This window comes from Hypoxylon trugodes, assembly GCF_022578975.1.
Source record: "Hypoxylon trugodes strain CBS 135444 unplaced genomic scaffold F4822scaffold_6, whole genome shotgun sequence".
Lineage (NCBI taxonomy): Eukaryota > Fungi > Ascomycota > Sordariomycetes > Xylariales > Hypoxylaceae > Hypoxylon > Hypoxylon trugodes.
This window is the reverse complement of record NW_026250021.1, coordinates 1,139,658-1,158,463: the sequence shown is the minus strand read 5'-3', so window position 1 is coordinate 1,158,463 and position 18,806 is coordinate 1,139,658. Positions and strand designations below refer to the sequence as shown.

The 18,806-nt window shown below is 47.3% G+C and overlaps 5 protein-coding genes and 1 non-coding gene across 6 annotated transcripts; 3 read left to right on the top strand and 3 right to left on the bottom strand.

Annotated features, from left to right (window-relative positions):
- The first annotated feature begins 326 nt into the window (after nt 1-326).
- F4822DRAFT_283391 (uncharacterized protein) lies at nt 327-2,014 on the top strand. The gene is made up of 2 exons (XM_051454911.1): nt 327-591; nt 651-2,014. The coding sequence occupies exons 1-2, from the start codon at nt 455-457 to the stop codon at nt 1,780-1,782; spliced, it is 1,269 nt and encodes a 422-aa protein (XP_051313240.1). The 5' UTR covers nt 327-454; the 3' UTR covers nt 1,783-2,014.
- Nucleotides 2,015-2,258: 244 nt separating this feature from the next.
- F4822DRAFT_t87 lies at nt 2,259-2,354 on the top strand. The gene has a single exon. It is a non-coding gene; the product is annotated as a tRNA-Pro (tRNA).
- A 979-nt stretch (nt 2,355-3,333) lies between these two features.
- F4822DRAFT_430211 (uncharacterized protein) lies at nt 3,334-4,005 on the top strand (the record flags this gene model as incomplete). Its single annotated transcript, XM_051461244.1, has 1 exon — nt 3,334-4,005. The coding sequence occupies one exon, from the start codon at nt 3,334-3,336 to the stop codon at nt 4,003-4,005; it is 672 nt and encodes a 223-aa protein (XP_051313239.1).
- A 289-nt stretch (nt 4,006-4,294) lies between these two features.
- F4822DRAFT_283345 (P-loop containing nucleoside triphosphate hydrolase protein) lies at nt 4,295-9,670 on the bottom strand. Its single transcript, XM_051454910.1, has 2 exons — nt 8,445-9,670; nt 4,295-8,375 (listed from the first exon to the last, which is right to left on the bottom strand). The coding sequence occupies exons 1-2, from the start codon at nt 9,567-9,569 to the stop codon at nt 4,584-4,586; spliced, it is 4,917 nt and encodes a 1,638-aa protein (XP_051313238.1). The 5' UTR covers nt 9,570-9,670; the 3' UTR covers nt 4,295-4,583.
- Nucleotides 9,671-11,288: 1,618 nt separating this feature from the next.
- F4822DRAFT_430209 (Rad4-domain-containing protein) lies at nt 11,289-13,809 on the bottom strand (the record flags this gene model as incomplete). The annotated part of the gene is made up of 2 exons (XM_051461243.1): nt 11,289-12,968; nt 13,021-13,809. 2 exons carry the CDS (start codon nt 13,807-13,809, stop codon nt 11,289-11,291), a joined length of 2,469 nt encoding a protein of 822 aa, XP_051313237.1.
- Nucleotides 13,810-15,856: 2,047 nt separating this feature from the next.
- On the bottom strand, nt 15,857-18,117 carry F4822DRAFT_283281 (amidase signature enzyme). The gene is made up of 3 exons (XM_051454909.1): nt 18,052-18,117; nt 17,416-17,988; nt 15,857-17,347 (listed from the first exon to the last, which is right to left on the bottom strand). The coding sequence occupies exons 2-3, from the start codon at nt 17,906-17,908 to the stop codon at nt 16,149-16,151; spliced, it is 1,692 nt and encodes a 563-aa protein (XP_051313236.1). The 5' UTR covers nt 17,909-17,988; nt 18,052-18,117; the 3' UTR covers nt 15,857-16,148.
- Nucleotides 18,118-18,806: the final 689 nt, after the last annotated feature.

Sequence of the window (18,806 nt, the reverse complement as noted above, 5' to 3'; positions counted from 1 at the left end):
TGTCTTGATATATGACAAGACAAAGGAGGGTCAGGCGATATGGTTGGCCCATGTGGGATGACGTCGCTTGGCGATGCGATCACGAAGCTAGCGGGGGCTAGTGGGGATTTTAGGGTCCAGACTGCTAGGATTAGGGAGCAACAACCTGCTGGAATAACCAAACGATTGGCATTTATAGTGCCGCCCCCGCATGCTTAAATCCTCACTAAAGCCGCTGAACAAGATTGGAAACCACCCAATCTCATCCCCATTTATAGCTGATTTTTTTTTGTCGCACGCCGCGTCAAGTATGGCACCTTCACTTTTTTTTCACATGCGCTTGATAAGAATTATTGAAGATCTATATGCAACACCTTCAACGCGATTATCTTCAGCTAACCTAATCAAGCTCAATTATAAGAAAATCTTCCATTCAATCGACGATTTATGAATACGAATTGATAGAGGAAAGAAGATGAGAAGATGGATCTTGGCTAGGAGTTCAGTTTTCGCGGCCCTTCGCGGCCCTAAGCCTAGATATTTTAGTGCTGCTGTTAACGATATAGAACGAGTGAGTATCCGCAACGGCTCGTCAGGTCTCGTTACTATTGAGTAAGTCAACTACATGAATGACATAGAAGATGAGACTTACCCTGAGTGTAAATTAATAGTCTACACAATACCGCCAAGGTATCATCTGGAGATCCTTTATTGATATACCTACCACCGTACTCAACCGCTTTTACGGACAAGCCTGCGCAACTGCCAGGATTCATTCAGAGGCAGCCGACGGCGGTGATAAATTATCGTTGGAAGGGGTTCTCTCCATTTCTGGATGAGGATTTACCTGCTTCAGCATCCCATGAATCGTCGGAAGAGGATGATGAGCCAACCCATCTATCATGGCCAGCTCCTATTCACGATACTGCGAAGGCATATAACTGGATTGTCGAGAACCTAAGTCCTTCAACTCACACGCGCCGAGATATCTATATCTATGGCTCGTACCTCGGCGCATCGCTGGCAACATCACTAGCCTTGACGGAAACTCTTCCCCACGAGTCTATGGGTGTGCGAGGATGTGTCGCTTACAACGGGATCTATAACTGGACCAGGTTTCTTCCCGACCACCCGACCAACAAACCACCAGAGTCGTGTCCGATAGATGTACTAGAAGGACTTTTAGCTCAGCCAGTTGAAACCCAATTTCAGGAGCTAAGACAGCATGCCGAAGAGTTATTTGAAAGAGCAGAGAATCTCTTCGACCCCTTCGCAAGCCCTTGTCTCTTCTTCCATACGCCGGATCTTCTCGTACCACCGTCCTTCAACTCATCGGGGATCACTGCCCTAGAATTATTATTGTTAAAGTTAACAGGATTATCCGAGGACTACATGCCCAAACCGTGGAGACCTGTGAAATCGCCAAGAAAAAGCCGACTTGTCTTTCCGCCTGAGAGTTCAACGCTGGAAATCCCCGAGACATTGCTACTGCATTCTACGCCACCCCCACTTCCGTCTTCGATTCTAAGGAGGGCGCAGAGACGAAAGAAGGACCTACGACATATTTTCAGAACCCATGCTAAAGAACTCGCTGATTTGATGCGGATAAGTATCGATGCGATTGAGTTGGAGGAAGGCTTTGAGTGGGATGAGAACATTTACTCTAGAAGTGATGAGGCTAATCGGAGAGTCCGGGTTCATGATGTAGGACCCAACCCTCGAGGTTTCGACCTCGGTGCTAAAGGGGAGGAATTGGCGGCGACTTGGTTGATGGATCATATAAGAAATGCAAAATCTAACTAATAATTACCTACATATTTAGAAGCTTCCGTCCCAGAGCGCATGTCGTACTCATCTACGAAGATATTCGAGCTGAGTGATTTTACGGCTTCGCTCGAGAATTGATAATGTTGAGTGAAATTATAGAATTTACTAAATGCGTCTGCATTAACATATTAATGCAGAATTGAAGTCGCGCAAATCGATGGCATGGGCAAAGTTCAATTTTTACAATGTGTTTGTTCGATTAATTAACTATGGCCTCGATCTGTCGAGGGAGCGTACTCGAGCATGCACACGAATATCTTCGATGCAGCAACATTTCCTGGTTTAATTAGTACGCCATTTATCAATTGACTCATCCCCGGATTTTCCTACGTCGATCTGCGTGCTTGCTCAACTAATAGTGCGGGTTTTGCAGTGGAGCGAGGCTCGGACACGATTGGACACAGTCACAAGGGTATATAGGCTAGCTTAAAGAACCGAAAAATACATACAGGGGTCTGATGGTCTAGTGGTAGGATTCTCGCTTTGGGTACTTTCTTATAAAGAATCATAAATGCGAGAGGTCCCGGGTTCGATCCCCGGTCAGACCCTCGACTAAATTTTTTTCTTTTCTTTCCAAGAGGAAAAAAAACAAAACACTACCCCCCTCGGGGGGTGTAAGGCGAAATAGAGCATGCACTAGTATAACCAACTTATTCACTAATAATTTTGCGCTTTTTTGTCTTTTCTTATTCTCTCCCCTTCAAGCATGGTTGTTGCCGGGTTGGAGGAGGTAGAAGGGCGTTATATAAAATGTCATTATAGTATGAATACCGCTTCCAACCGTGCGGAACAAACTGTGTATTTTTGTCTCTGAGATTGCGCACAGTTTCCCCAGGATGATCCCTGCAGGACATTGAACCTTCTACGCAGAATTACTGTAAGCAAGGACGAGGTTCAGGTTAAGTCTGCTGGTCGTTCCATGATAACGCTAAATCCAAGTGGAAGGGACGTTCGGGCCCCACCCTATAAAAAGGAAATCTATTCATATCATTGCAGCGGCTGGCCGGCAGGCCGGTTCTAATCTGTCTTACAGCGGAAATGCAGTCAGAACACACGATCCCGATTAATAGGACATCTGGACACCAATTTTCTATGCATATGATGTGGTGATTGTGTTTTGTTCATCCCCAAACATCGCCTCCTAGAAAGACGTGTTACTGTACCTCCTGACCAATAGCATAGCCTGTTTAGCACAGTTCATTATGATACTCTCTAGCATACCAAAACGGGAGCGATGAAAACCATATCGATAATTCGTTTTCACAGCACACGCTGTATTTCTCTACTCCTTTTCTTGCCTTTTCCTGCTCCCTGGCCCACCCTACAATGGGCTCGGCATCATCGGGAGCTTCGGTGCCAATATTCTACATCCGTAGAAGTACTATTAACTATGATAAATACCTAGTATGTAGGCCTAATGCTTGACCAACGACCAAATGACCATTTACCATAGAAACTTCAACTCGCCTTCAACTCGGTTTCAAACTACCCGATTCTAGTTCATACAAAATAAGTATCCTCTTCTCTATGTCCCCTCGGACGATTGCCGGGCTATCTGCCACGAGACACATTCTATCCTCTGCCAGCATCAAGCGCTTCCCTCCTACCCACACAAGATCCCCTACTCTTTTGCAAAATAGGAACAAACCTCCAACCCACGGCCCCAATGGGAAGCACCTAACTCTTTCTACCCTTATGGTTGCCTTGCCTTCTTCAACCGAGACCAAGCCACCCACTCAAATCCATCATGCCATTGTAGGGATGAGGCCCCATCGTACCAAAGCTCCGAGCCGTATACGTACATTTGCGCCAGGCGTCCTCGGCCGGAGTGTACGTTTCAGCGTTAGTCTCGACGTCCGCCATAATGCCCGCGATACCGAAGCCGTCAACAGACTTCAAGTTACTATTGCTAGCCGCCGGCCTAAGCATTACATGCTCCGGCCACACGGCGAACGCACTTTCATGGTAGTCAAGGCCCGGATCATCCCTAACGGCCCGCGCCGTAGAAAGCGGTTAGTTGTGGGTTGCGATGGGATTCTCTTCGCGTTACGCAAACACCATCTAGGCCGTGGCCGACCAAAAGCAACAAGAAGTCATCGCCCTAAGCATAGAGCCCCTTCGAGTACAGGAAAACGTTCGCGTTGGTGGTATAAGTTGGTGAAAATTTGCATCATTTTTATTGACATTCTGTTTTGGTAGATGCTGATTTATTTTCCCTTGCTACGTTTGTATGAGTTATGAGAAGTTGGCATTGAACGGTTATTGAACGGTTATATATTGACAGCATGGGTGTACTGTTAGAGTGGCTGGCTACCGGACTATCATGAGGCTTCAAAAATTTCGGGGTTAAAGGGGGTTAGAGGCGGATAGAATCTCCTCCATCTAGGTCATGTAATGATCCAACGGGAATAGCAACAATGGGAAATTCCTCTCCAAAAATTTGCCCGCAGAATTGCTTACTGCAGCATGAAATTACAATGTGAAATAAGTGGCTCTTTGAGAAAACGCTAATATTTCAGAGTATTAGACTATATACACATCTCTTGCCCATCTAATCCCCGTTTCCATGCATTGTATACACCATGCTTCATCCATCTAACAACAGGGAGTTCATATGCAGCCTATATCATACCTGATCCCCGCCTCTAAACATGTGAATAAAATGGGATATATCCGTACCATAACTTCAGTAGCTTGAGAATAAATAAAAGAAAACGTCTATGCTTGAAAAGTAGAAGATGGGAGATATATGGATGGAAAAAGGGGGCGGAAGGGCTTTACGACCGGCTCCAACTCCACCAATTCTTCTTCTTCGCCTCACTGTATCCTTCCTCTTGGACATTGTGCTGTCCAACAATCGTCAGGAATACCTGGTCCAGCGTCGTCGGCGTGCAAGAGTAGTGTTCTACGCCGAGTTCTTCCTTATGTTCCTCTAGGATAACGATAAGTCGACCGATAGCACTGCTACTGCCAACTCCAGCATCGGTAACACTTTCGATCTCGCTGCCGTCTTCTCTTTCGCTATTATCTGTTGTAGCAGGTGCTAATACCGCGCTAGCAGGAACCGAAAATCGCATCTGCCCATGATAGGTTTTCTGCTCCACCTCAGCACCAGGCCATTTATTCAAGACCCAAGTACGCACGCGCTCCATCTCTTCCGGTGTCGAGTACGGCGCGCTCTTGCTCACAAGATGGACATGCAACGCATCGCCGAACCTCTGGCGCAGCCCCTCTGTCGTTCCCATAGCCAACATCCGTCTCGCTAGTATACCCGCACGGCTCGCCAAAGCGTCGGCTTCTTCCATACTATGTGTCGTGAGCAAAATCGAGCGACCAGGTACAATCGAGTGTAGTGTCTGCCACATAATTCGCTTCGCTGCAGCATCGAGGCCAGAAGATGGCTCGTCGAGTAATACCACACTTGGATTTCCCATAAGCGCAATACCTAGCGACAATTTTCGTTTATTACCACCAGACAACGCATGCGCCATCCTCGTTGAGAACGCCTCAAGGCCAACGGCGCGCAGGACCGCTCGTACGTTATGTTCGATATCGGGAATACCGCGGATGCGCGCGTAGAAGCGGAGGTGCTCGAGAACGGTCATGGAATCGATGGCGTCGAACTGTGGACACACGCCTAAGTGTGCTCGGGCCTCGGCGCGATGGCGGCTGATTGATGTGTTCTCGACGAATACGTCGCCGCCATTGAAGCTCGGTTGGATGTCACCGCGGATTAGCGATATGATTGTCGATTTACCAGCGCCATTGGGTCCTAACAGAGCGAAAACCTCGCTATGTTGAACGCCGAATGTGACATTATCGACGGCTGTATTTTTACCAAAATTCTTTGTCAAGTGCAAGGTTCGGAGACCGTCGGTGTCTTGTGATGTGCTAGTAACGCGGACGAGCTCGTTTGCTACTTCTTCGTCTGAAGCGGTCGCATCTTGGGAGGCTGGGGCAGCCTTTCGCGTAAACCGGCTGATAAGACTGCTTCCTGATCCGCTATCGTGCCATAATAAAATGCCGAAGTAGATGATCGATTGTAGGATTAAGTAAAGGATTGGTGCACCGTAGGCAAGTATGTCGGAGGGATTACTTTGTATTTGATCTCCATCGCAGGTTGTATTGAAAAGATTGAGAGCGACGAACATTGTTCGGACAACCGAGCCGATAGGTACGATCGCCGAGATTACGAAATGCGCCACCAAAATAGACGAATCAATGGTGGTAACCGGCGCGTAGGTGGTGACACAGAGGTAAGCAATTAGGTAAATCAGGAAACCGACAGCTTGTCCAGCTGCGGAGAACGCATACGTGGACAGCTGGTTACCGCAAAATAGCGAGATGACATACGAAAATAAAATCGATGCCAATCCATATAGAATAAAAATAAGATAAAGGTAGGAAACATGGTACCAAACATCCGAAGATGCGGCAAATGCGACAACAGCAAGTGCAGAGGAGACTAGCACGATTGCGAAGTCGAACGCCGTGTAAGAGGCCCAGAGCGGAAGAGAACGTACACCGTTCGAATATTGCAATCCACGGACGTTACGGCGCCTCTCAATGTTCGGATAGAGACCAAAGAAGGCAGGATAAATGGACAATGCTAAGCAGAAGTAAATCAATAACTGCAGCGAATCTCCGGTCGATGGCGCCCAAGGGGTATCGAAGGCCGCATAGCTTGCAGAAATACTGGTATTTGCAAGCATGATATCGAGGGCATTCTGACCAAAGACTGAAGTCAATACATCTCCAGCATCAGCTTCATACGTGACAGTGGGGTCCGAATTGGCGTCTCCGAGCCACCATCCCGCAGGCTTGACGTCTTTCCGTTTCTGTTGGACGAAGGCATTAAACTCATCTAAAGAGTCAACAAGGTGCAAGCTTTCGATGAACTTGAGTAAAGAACTTGAATTGCCTCCAGCAGTAGCGTTGGCGTCGGGTATGGCTTGACGACGAAGCTGACTCTGGCTTTGACTCTGATTCTGGAAGACGGGAGCGAAAAGTCGTTCCATAGTGGCATTATCGAATCGTGAAGATGGCCCACCAACTAAGAATAGATCATCGTACAGATCCGAAAACCCCGAAGAACCAGCCGAATCTTGCGAGGCCGGGCTGCACCCAACTGGATGTTGATCTGTCACATAAAGAGCCGTCAACGCCGCGGCTATAATCGGAATGAGGAAGGCTGCGACGTATGGAAACCAATTGGTCTTGAAAATAGTGCATCGCTTCATAAACAATATTCCGATCTGCTCCAAGTAGCCAATTGGCCGTCCTGACAATAGCTCTAGTTTGTCCTTTTCGAATTCACTAGCTTCAAGACCTTCATCGGAGCTAGCATGCTTGTCGTTTCCATCGGCAGGGGACGGCGTCCGCGTTGGTCCCATTGCACTCTCACCCTTAACCTCCTCGGCGACTTGTAAGAAAACGTCTTCGATTGTCGGGTTCGAGAATTTGTAATCGTGAATTCCTGCGGATTCCAAAGAGCGAATTACTTCCGCGGCAAGGCTAGAGGTTGGCGCGACGTAGCTTATCACATCAAAACCAATCTTGCGAGTAACATTTTCGATTTGCGGAGGGTTCTTGATGTCTCTGGCACCGAAGACGTGAACGCGATATCCAGCACCTAGCCTGTCCTTAAGTTCGACGGAGGATCCTTGGGCGCGTAGAGTACCCTTAGATAAGATGGCAATATGGTCCGCTAGTAAATCGGCTTCGTCAAGGAAATGAGTTGTGAGAATAATCGTTCGCTTTCCACGCTCAGCCAACAGAATGTCCCAAATTTTGCGTCGAGAAAGGGGATCAATTCCCGAAGAGACTTCATCCACACAACAAACAGCGCTTCCACCAGTTAACATTATTCCAAGTTGGAGCTTTCGCTTTTGGCCACCCGACAAAGTCTTAGACATCGCTTTGGCTTTAGTCTTGAGGTCCACAGCTACCACCAAGTCGTGAATTTCTTGCTTAGACGCAGTATTATGAGGGGCCTTCAGTTGATTGAAAATCTCAATATGTTCTTCAACAGTTAATTCGTCCCACAGAACGTTCTTTTGCGGCGCAATACCTAACCCCCCAGTACCGTCAATTGTGATATCGCCGCTAGTCAATTTGCTGGTACCAGCAATAGAATCTAAAGTCGTACTCTTTCCACTACCGTTGGCACCCAGTAGGGCTAGAATCTGTCCTCTTCTCGCGGTGAGGGTCAATTTGTCAACAGCCACAACCGGGTCTTTCTGTATCGAACTGAAAGGGAGTAGTCGAGCCAATGGGTTGGGGAAGTATATCTTCGTGAATCCCTCAAGACGAACGGCGTCCGGGGGTGCCGTTTCGGCCGTTTGGCTATGAAGAATTGTACGGCCCTTCGTAGTCGTACCATGTAAATAGCGCTCAAAGTACGCGCCGAGGATAGGATAACCGATAATTTGAATTGCGAGGAAAACCCAGAAGACAACACCGGGAAGATTCCATGGATTATCCGGTGGGTTCTTGGTTAGGTCTGCTGGAAATGAATTTCTTTCCCATCTTGCTATGAAGGTCATATACCAAACAAAGTTACAAGGCGTCTATGCGAAGAATTAGTAATAGTTTTGTTACAATTTGGGATGGGGTAGGGAATGGTTCGGAATACGTACGAAGAGTAGACTGAGGGCAGTGACTGTACCAGTACTAGGCGATGTTAGTGTTTGAGCCAGGATTGCCAACAGAATACAGGCAAGTGTCGTTATGACACCTGACAATTGCGATTTCTTGAAAAATGCACCCGATAAGATGGACAAGGATCCTAAAGCAAGGCCAGTAAGGATGAAGTACAGAAGCACGATGGCAACGTTTGTATCTGCCCAGACTCCAAGTGAGATGATGATCGAACCAACTACCCAACCGGGGAGGTACAATATGGTAAACGCAAGATGATACGAGAGCAGCCTCGCGACTTGGGCTTCCCATCGGTGCTTCGTGGGCATAGTCGCATCTAGTAGTTGAGACATGCCTATTTCTCTTTCGGTAGCCATATGACCTGTCATGTGATAGCATATACCAATCACCACAACGAAGAAAGATACACCGAGGAAATTTGTCAATGCGGATTGGTAGTTCCTTCGAATGTCGGCTTCTCGTTCCTCTTGGGTCTCGGGTGTAAATGGATACTCGTCCGTGGTATCCGGGAACCGTATTTGGCTGTTAGTGCCCGCAATGGCAGCGTCGACAGCTCGCTGCAAAGGAAGAGTATAGACCTGGGCGCCATTGGTATCTTGGGTCACATCAATTTTCGTACCTAGTGCACCATCCGCTCGCAGAGTGTAGTTCCATATTCCTCCTTCTCCTTCGGTCGGAGAGGAAAAGAAAACCACGGCGCCGTAACACGGCGAAACGCCGCGCAAGGAACTTCGGCACGCATAAGTCAATCCGGATATATCCGACAGTACTGTGGCATTCTTCCCGGCTTGTGTTACCGTCCCCGAAATGGTGCTTATGACGCGATCGATATCACCTCCGGTTAAACCATTGTTCACGAAGACGACTGTATTACGATTCGTATCGGTAGCTGTAGCAAGTCCATCTTGTAGCGACCTAATGGGACGTGTCTGTCCTATACCGAACACAGCTGGAGGTACAAATAAATTCCGCGCGAAGGTAAGAAATGCAGCAAGCAAAATCGGAAGAACAAGCGCTCTAATGGTTGTCGCAATCGAATGGCGGAGGAAGACGATCTTGAGATTCTTGGCCGTCAAGGTCCAAGTTTGTCGCAAGAAAGCCATTGTCGACACCGGACGATCGCGCAGTCTCGTCTCGAAGGAAAAAAATATCCTACGAAAAGCCGTCGAGTCGAATTGAAGGCCCCGGTGTCTGCTAAACGGATCCGCGCCGTGTAGAAAGGGCCTTTATTGCTCCATGCGAAATCTTTTTTAGCTGACGTTATCCTCGGTAGAGTTGAGTAAAACGACCGGAAACGAAGAAACCAATGCTGAAAGGAGAAGGAAAAACGAAAGTCTCTATTGTTGTGATCTTAATAAGCAAGAGATATACAAGCAGGACTAAGCCTCCACCATTTACGCAAGGTACCAAGCAAATACCGAGCCCACTCCAAAGCGAACGTCCTTCGTCAGCAAAAATAAAAAAACAGTGATGTGAGTTATAAGAATCGTAGAATCATCAGATGTAACACAATCGAGGCTCGTGGGACGGTAAGAGCTGATGCGACATGGACCAGGAATCCATTAAGGTTGGCCCCATACCCATACTATGGGTACTATGGATATTAGACGGCAGGTACGGATCATACAGCTATAGAAATACAGATTCGCACTGTGCGAGGTACTACATGTATTGTCTACATACACCAAATGTAAGTCGTCATTAAGGTGCGTGCCTACATAAGACATACATTAGGCGCATGTATCTTCTGAGTCTACTTTTTGACTGTACAACTCGAGGCTTTACTGTGATTGTTGGATAAAACAAACGTACATATTACGCCAAAATACAACATTAAATTGATCCTTTTCCTCTCCGATCACGAAACGAATGAAGCAGTATTTAACGATCACGCCGATCTCTAATCCATATCAGTGGCTATGCACCTTGAACCTTTGCTGAAGACGGCATATCGACCAATCAAAGCCGAGAATAACTAGCTGCCTAGGACTCTCGGCCGTTTAGTGGTACCGCCCGGGCGTAACTAACACATGCATCGTTTAGATCCCGTTCCCTATTCCCAAATAAGCCTCAAACAATCTCTAACAAACTCAGAAACAGACCCGGAAGCCACATGTTTTTAAGCTACATGTACCTACCTACTAAGGCAAACCAGCATCATTACGTGCATCTCGCTACAAAGCAATTGGAAACTGGTTGTATATAGTTACAATAGGCAACAGTGAAAAAAAGAAAAAGAAAAATTACTTCGCCTCATGCTACGCTACGAGCGAATAAAAATGCCTTACGGAACACATGCCACGCGTTATTTTATTACTGATATAAATGACGATAGGCGCTGCATCAGGTTGCGAAATACGATACGAACAGGTTACTTTTAACGCCTCGTGGGATCACGAACGGACATACTTAGGTACATGATACCTAAAAGCCGAACGTTACTCTCCCTATGATAGGGCAAAACTACGAGAGCCTAGGCTCTTTAGGTAAGTCCTGTGTAAGCCCAGCGCCCTGGCGCCACAGGTAATTTTCCTACATTTTAGCGATCGTTCGGTATAATCAACGTTATTAAGTCTTTAGATTCGAGTTATACTTGAATTCTGATTGGCCACAATTAGTGAAGAATAAAGCAGCACAGCGATGATAGCGAATCTAGAATCACGAGTACTTTACCCAATTAATACACAACTTTGCACAAACATCGTGGTTTGAATCAATTTTTGATTGAATTGGTCGAGTCGGACATCGGGGCTACTATACAAGCCACCATCGTAACCAAGTACCTAAATGGGTAGGTGTAGGCGTCTAATGCCTTACATCCCTCAATCAACCATAAAGCCCCCTCCGTAATCCTCATCGTCGATCATGAAGCCACCACCTTCATCGGGAGCTTCATCGCCTCCATCACTCTGCTGTGTGACATCTTCTGGATCTCCTTCTGCCTCGCGCGGGGCATCTTCGTCACTTTTCGCATCCACATTCATAGCATCTCGATCATTACCCTCCTCATCAGAGTCAACATCGGCCCAAATTCGTTGTCGAACCCTAAGATTCATCAAGAACAATTTCCAAGTCCTAAGAACCTCGCGTGCTCGCCGCTCCTTCTCAAAGTCGGCTGCTTGATCCTTGAGACCGTCAACGACAGCTCGCACAGCCTCCTCGTTCTCCTCAGCAACGACTACGCCGTATAGGACTGCAGTGCCTTGTCTCCCCTTGAAATGGAACCCAGTAAGTGCGGGGACATAATCAACACCTAATATGAACGCAGCCCGGGCGCCAAGCTCATCGGCTATGTATGCACCGCCTTCGGGCACCATGCTTGGCACGTAGAGATCAATATTCCCGTACCGATTCCTGGGTACCTTGCCATTGGCCACGGGAGGATGCTTGAACGGAATCGTCTGATCTTCGGTATATATCGGAACGCCATTTGGTTCACTAGGATCCTCCGGCCCATCATCATCAAATCCATCGTTCTTCTTCGCGCGTTTAGGTAGGAATTTAGCAGGTATCTCATTAGGTAGAACTTCTCGACCCATTCGGTACCACTTATCTCTACTCCTAGCAATCCGCACGTCCTTGCGCCTGTAGACCTTCTCCAGGGGGCCGTTACTACCGGCACCTACAGTTCCTGACGCAGAAGCATCCGGCACAAGGACTTCGTTTCGCCTTAGATGTCGCTCAAGAGCATATATCGGATGGTCTTTGAAATCCGCGACGTTGCGGGGCATTGGTTCACGCGACTCGATCGCGACGAGTTCATTAGCCTCGATCTGATCCAAGTCCGTGACAAAGCCTCGAGCAAAAGCCCGGAGAACCTTGCGCCACCATCGTTCTCCCGTAGGTTCAGCGCTCTCAACGCGCATTTTTCTTGTTTTCGCGTTATAAGCTTTTGCATAACGGCGCGTGACGTCTTTTACTGTACCATCAGCTTCGAAGGCTATTACGTAAGTCATACAATTCTCCTTATCTGAAGCCGGAGGTTCCAATTTCTGCGGCTTCCAAAATGAATCCGTTACCAATGGGTCTGCCGGTTGCCATTTCTGGTGAGCCTCATCAAGAATTTCGACCCAGTAGATAGGGTAGGGAGACTCCCGGATCTTTTTAATTACTTGTGGTGCAGCACGGGATGAACTAGCAATAGGCGTAGTAGGGACTCTATATGCTGTAGCATTAGGATGTCCTAATCGACTGCGAACTGAAGAACTAGTTGTCGGTGCGGCCGATTCAGGAGCTTTATCTTTATCTTTCACTTGCATCTGAGCGTATCGCTCTGCGATGCTTAGTCGTCCTTTTTGTTTTGGTGGTTTGCCTAGTGGTGGCCCTCCGGAAGCAAAAGCAAGTGGTTGAAGAGAGCATACAAGCCTAGCCTCGACACCAGCACTGCGCAAGAGAGCGCAATATAATTGAGCACCAACGTCTCGCGAACCGCGGAGGGACTTTGCCGTTTCAAGGAAGTCGTTTTTTTCCATGGGCGTTTCTGCATCATCTGAAAGTTGGTACTATAGATCTCGATTAGCTTGCGATATGTAAACTTCAGTCTAGCGTTCGTACATTTTGTAAGTACTCTTCATTCTCGGCCCACAGTGCCCTTCTCAATCCTCGCTCAGTAATCTTGAATTTCGTTTTATACGTTGTCGCTACTTGTTGCAGTCCATCTTTGAGAGATTGTGACCTCCCAAATTGACTAAGATTAGTACCTGGGTTGAGATACTTGACCATCTTACTAGTGAGGAGTGTACGTAGAGATTCCTGAACAGTTTCGTCGTTACACCATCGGTTCCTGCGGGCGACATGAGCTAATAAGCAGAGTAGATGCATCTTATGTATTTCAATACGATGATCTTTTTCCGCTTTGCTGAGTGGCTTTCGCCTATCTGCAGCCTTCCGAGACTTTGGGGTTGTCCGTGCTGAGAAATCAAGCTCGAGGTCCTTGTTGCCCTCTTCGGGTTCATCTAAATTTGGGGCTGGAAAGGAGAAATCGACGTTCTCAAATTGAATATCGTCATCTTCATCTTCTTCGTCTGAATCTCTATATACTGTCTGCACTGTGGCGGTCGGAAGTGGCACATCTTCGAATTGGATTTCCTCTTCATTTTCGTCTACAACCTCCTCCTTTGACGTCACCTCCGGTTTCTTAGTTGGCTGCTCATTTATCTGACCGGCTCGCCGTCTTTTTAGGGGTCTCTCGGGCGACGCCGCGCTAGATTGGACACCAGCTTCAACGAGCATTTCGCGATAAATGCGCGGAACTTCGGTTTCTCTTGCACTAGACCTCGTTGACCGGGAGGACCTAGGCGCTGACGCATTAGCCCTAGAAGCAGCGCGCTTTCTTCCAGCCATAGTGATAGTTTTATTAATTAAATGAATTTTAATGATGAAAAAGAAGGGTATAATGACGTTATCATGCCAACGGTGAATTGAAAACTCCAATATACATTTTAGAATTACAGATAAAAAGGAAAAGGAAAAATGAAAATGATATGGTTGCTTGGGCGCTGAACAGCAGCCGCGACAGAGGGGTCCTTTAGCAGCCTTAGGTACATTAAAACATGCCGACGGCGGGGGAAGGCGTCTCGAAAGCACGTGATTTGCGCCTTTCGCGTTTTAAGGGACATTCCATCCCCCGGCAGTCCGGACACTTTCTTCTCCGCCATAACTTCCAAGCTTCCAAGATTCTTTTACTTTCAGCTCTCCTCTTTATTTTCTACTAAACTCCTTCATTCAATCAGCACATGCAAGGCATGAGTTGGCGTTCTTGATTCGTTATATCCGTTTTAATTCTCCATCGTCATCATCTACTAAACTACCTTAGGTATAGGACAATTAATGCTGACAATTAGTTTCTAATGATATTATCCCTTGATCGGTACCCTGTTTACAGGCCCAGTGCTCTATCTGTTCTCGCTGGATCGTCGCATATACGGAATTCATTATCGTCGCACGTCGGCTACCCACGTAGTCTTGAACTACGGTTTGTCTTCGACAGCTTTTTCTTCGAACGCCGGGCTGCTACAGCCATTTCAACTATTTCCGCGTAAACTAGACATCATTTATTTGACTGGATTATGTATTGACTTTTGAGTAGGCGAGCGCAAGTATTTTATTCGCATTCGAGGAAAGCCAAGCAAGATAGGTAAAACCATATAATATTCGTGCCTTATCTCATACTCGTCAGCCAGCAGAAGCAGTGGCTTTAGGGGGGTTCATTCGGTGTTTCCTAGACTAAAAACCTCGGTTTATACGTCTACTGTTTCTATCAATTTCGCATTTATCGCCAAGCGGTATTTCCAGTCTTAAAAGCCTCAACCCCTGGAGGAATGACTATTCGAAGAAGCGGAAGCTGCTGCTAGTGCGTCAGCCTCATCCTCGGCTTCGGCCATCTCCCTCGCTTCCTGGAGCAGTCTGTCCCAACACTCGTTACACATTCCGTCGTTCCATTTCACAACAACTTTGTCCACGTCCCCTCTCGGTCCCAAGCACTTCTTGAATAGTTCAGAACATGTGTCCGGTTGGACAAATCCCCAACAAAGACAGCCGTACCAACGTTGGTAGAGCTCCTTACACATTGCCCTGATGCGCAAATATAGAAAAAGGTCGGAGTTTGTATGAGAGTCGAGTCACTCGGAGAGGAGTTCAGAGAATGTGGTTTCGTTCGTGACAGGGCGGTGTAACTCGGAATATTAAATTCGCACTCTCGAGGTGTTCGTCGGCGACTAGGTCCGAAGTGTTTGTCCTCCTTTTCAATCCCCTCCACCCCTAACCAGGATCGAGTATCGGATGGCGAAAAGATGCCTATCTGGCTGTCTAATAACAACGGCGATCATCTGAAAGATATTTTTTTCGTCTTCGTTCTTAATGAGTCAACATTAGGCTGTTCGCGTTGTTTATTGCCGTCTTCGTTATTGCGATCTTGTTTGCTTACGGCGATGATTCCTGGTTGTCTAGTAACAACGGAATCATGCCACTACGAATAGTTAAGATTGAGGATAAAACACAGAACAGCGAAAGGTCGAACAAAAATTTAGAAAGACGTCGCGTGTTTCGGGACAAGAAAGTGGTGTGTTCGTAGGACAGAGATGTTGTGTACCATACCTAATGAACCTGGAACACCGACACCATTTCTACATCGAGTTGCACGTTTCGAGAAATCTGCTACGGCCCAGAAGCCTAGAAGGGCGGTAACGCTGGCACCTGCAAAGCTGCATAGAGCATGCAGGACTGCAGAGAACCCCACCACCGTGGCTTGCTTGACAGAATCCTGGAAACCACGCCAAAATAACGCTTGACCGAGTACGACCTCCTTGCCAATGTAGCGCTCGGGGAACTTATTTTACACGGGTTTACATAGGGGATCGAGATCTACTTCCTACTTGGTAACCCCCCGTTCGTCTTTCCTCTGGCCCGTCAGGGGGCCGGTCATCGGCACGATGCAGTGAACCATCGGAAAGATCCTTCATAATTCATTAAAACCCTCAGACCGGTCTATCAATCTACATATATATACCACCTGGTTCGAAACTCTTCCTCCATTCGGGAAATTTCTCCATCTCCATTTGATTCGGGACTTTGTACACATGTATGGAGGTTGGTGGGTTAAATGAGCCGCACTCCAATAACACCTCTTAAATTCCCCTGTCGACTCCAATTATATATCTCTTACTGCATATCCTATCTCCATATTAGGATGACAGTTTTCCGACCGGATATGCGGAAGGGATATTTTTCGCATTCGGCTGTATTATAGGAACACTTAAATAAGGTCCCGCCTCAACAGTAGAATCCGCAAACGCGGGCGCTTTGCGCATCGGACGAAGACGAGTAAAATGGTTAGCAATATTTAACAACTTGCTTTCGGAGAACGAAAGTCCCAATATTTCCATTCCGATAGGAACGCCAATCGGAGCATCCTGCGATGGTTCTGAAAAGCCAACCGGCACAGTGACTACCGGGACACCGGTCAACGCAGCAAGGATACCGTTACGTCCGGCTTGGGTGGGCGACCCAATCTTGACCACGAGGTTCTTCTGCTCGGGGTAGATTGCCGCATCCAGTTCGAACTTGGCGAAGGTTTCATTAACTTTCTGTTTCAACATCTCGATGCCTTTTAGGGCTGTCGCATACGTTTCATTGGCGGTAGAAGAGACGCTAGCGTTTTTAATGAATTGATATTGGGCTGGAACGACCAAAAACTTTCCGCTTTCGTACACCTGGTCCCAGGTGGTTGGTCTATCGCCGTAACGATCTGGACTCGAGAGATAATTGTCCAAACTTTCTCTGAACTCGTACTGCTGAACATCATAGTTGGCAAGGGCTGACGCATCATAGATTTTGTCCGTCACATTAACTATCTCCACGCCTTGGGATTTCAAGAATTCGATGGTACTTGCTAGGGCATTGTTTACCGGCGTGGTCTCGTTGGATGCTGTGTGGTTCCAGAACCCATCGAGTAGCCCGATCCGAAGTCCCTCCAGATCGCCATCATTCAACCCGTTTGAATAGTCTATTCCTCGGGCCTCGGGTGGTACAGTTAAGGTGGCATTATCAGCTTCATCGGCGCCAACGCTTGCCATAACGGTTAATGCGATAGCCAAATCCTCGATGGTCCTTGTTATGGGCCCGAGATTGTCTTGCGTAAAACTAATGGGCAGGATACCCGTTCTCGAGAGAAGACCACGAGTTGGCCGTATACTCACGAGATTATTCGCACTTGCGGGGCTCCTTAAACTATTGACAGTATCTGTCCCAGTGCCAACCACCGCAAAACTGGCCGCAATCGCAGCACCAGTTCCGCCGCTACTACCGCCAGGAGTTCGAGTGTGGTCGTACGGGTTGATCGTCTGTCCTCCTAAGGATGAGACTGTGAGGCCCTCGAGCGCCACTACCACGGCATCAGTTCGGCACCCCTATTTCACTATAGGCAGACATCGAAGATCGGATGATACATACATTCATGCATGTTTGTCTTCCCCAATATGATAGCGTTTTCATCCTTGAACGCCTTGACGATGGCAGAATCCACATTCGCTCCATTCTTAGCCAAATCAGAATTTCCTCCAGTCGTATCAAGAGCCCAAACGTCGTAATTATCCTTTAACAAGATTGGTACGCATAGCAGTTTGCCGCCCGGATCACCAGGGACAAGTTTCATATCTAGTTTGTCGGCTGCAGGCAGGGCATCCGTATCCGAGCTAATGATCGCATTGATAGTGGGGTTGAACTTCTCGATACGCGCGATGAATGAAGATATAATGGCACGACACGTAGTCGATCTCGTGACCAGCGCAGTTCGTATCATTTCAATCGTCGATTCTAAAGGTTCAACATCATCGGCATGAACGCCAGTAGCCAATAATTGAAGACATAGCGCACCAAGTAACCACGTCGTCACGGGTGATCGACCACGTAGTAAGCCAGCGGCAACCGATACGGGAGACTTCATGTTGGATTCCTATGCCCAAGAAAGTCAATATACGATCGGCTACTCCTCGTGCTCGATCGATACTTTTTCTAACGCCGAGCCTGATTTATTTATATCAGTGCTCACCGACCCTTTGCTGCAACCAGAACTGTTGTGATACCTACCGGCCCCGGTTTATCCGACCAATTTAAGCGGAAAGTTGAGTGTTGCCAGCGAGTTGGATGTTCCGTTATGGGGACAATCGGGAATCGGAGGATTCCAATGCGCATCCCCCACGTACAATCACGACCGGCTGTGTATTTCTGATGTCACCTCGTCTAACGAAGCAAACTTGCTCAGAAGAAATTGAACCAAAGGTAGGAGAATCGAAGCGAGAATGTATAGTATGGGATTTATTTTCTCTTGCCCGGGCCATGGGTTTGTTGGTAAGCTCTTTATGACTCGGATATATCACGAGCATAGAACATATGAGCAAGACTCATCTTTGTCCGATATTTGTTTCTTTGTGCATCTACCTGGAGTTGGCACTTGCCAAACTTGGGGACATGCACACGCAAACGCATCTTCGGCAGCTGTTATAAGGAAGTTTGCTATTTAGAAGGAACATTGAACATCTAGACCGCGGCAATATGTACATGTACCAACAACATTATCATATCATCGATTAAACTTTATCGTTACACTAAAGCAAGCCCCCTTCTTCATCATGCCGCCTTTATGTGGGCCTAAATTCGATATTGCGCATCATTGCCGAATTAGATAAATTGCTTCTCTCAATAATTACAGCATGCATGAGCGGTACGGAGTTTAAAAACCATTAAGCGGGTCGTAAACGTACCTATCAAATGAGCCAGCGTCGTCGTGTTATAAGTGCGAAGGAAATGGCGAAAAGCCCCCAACGAGGATTGAATCGAGAACG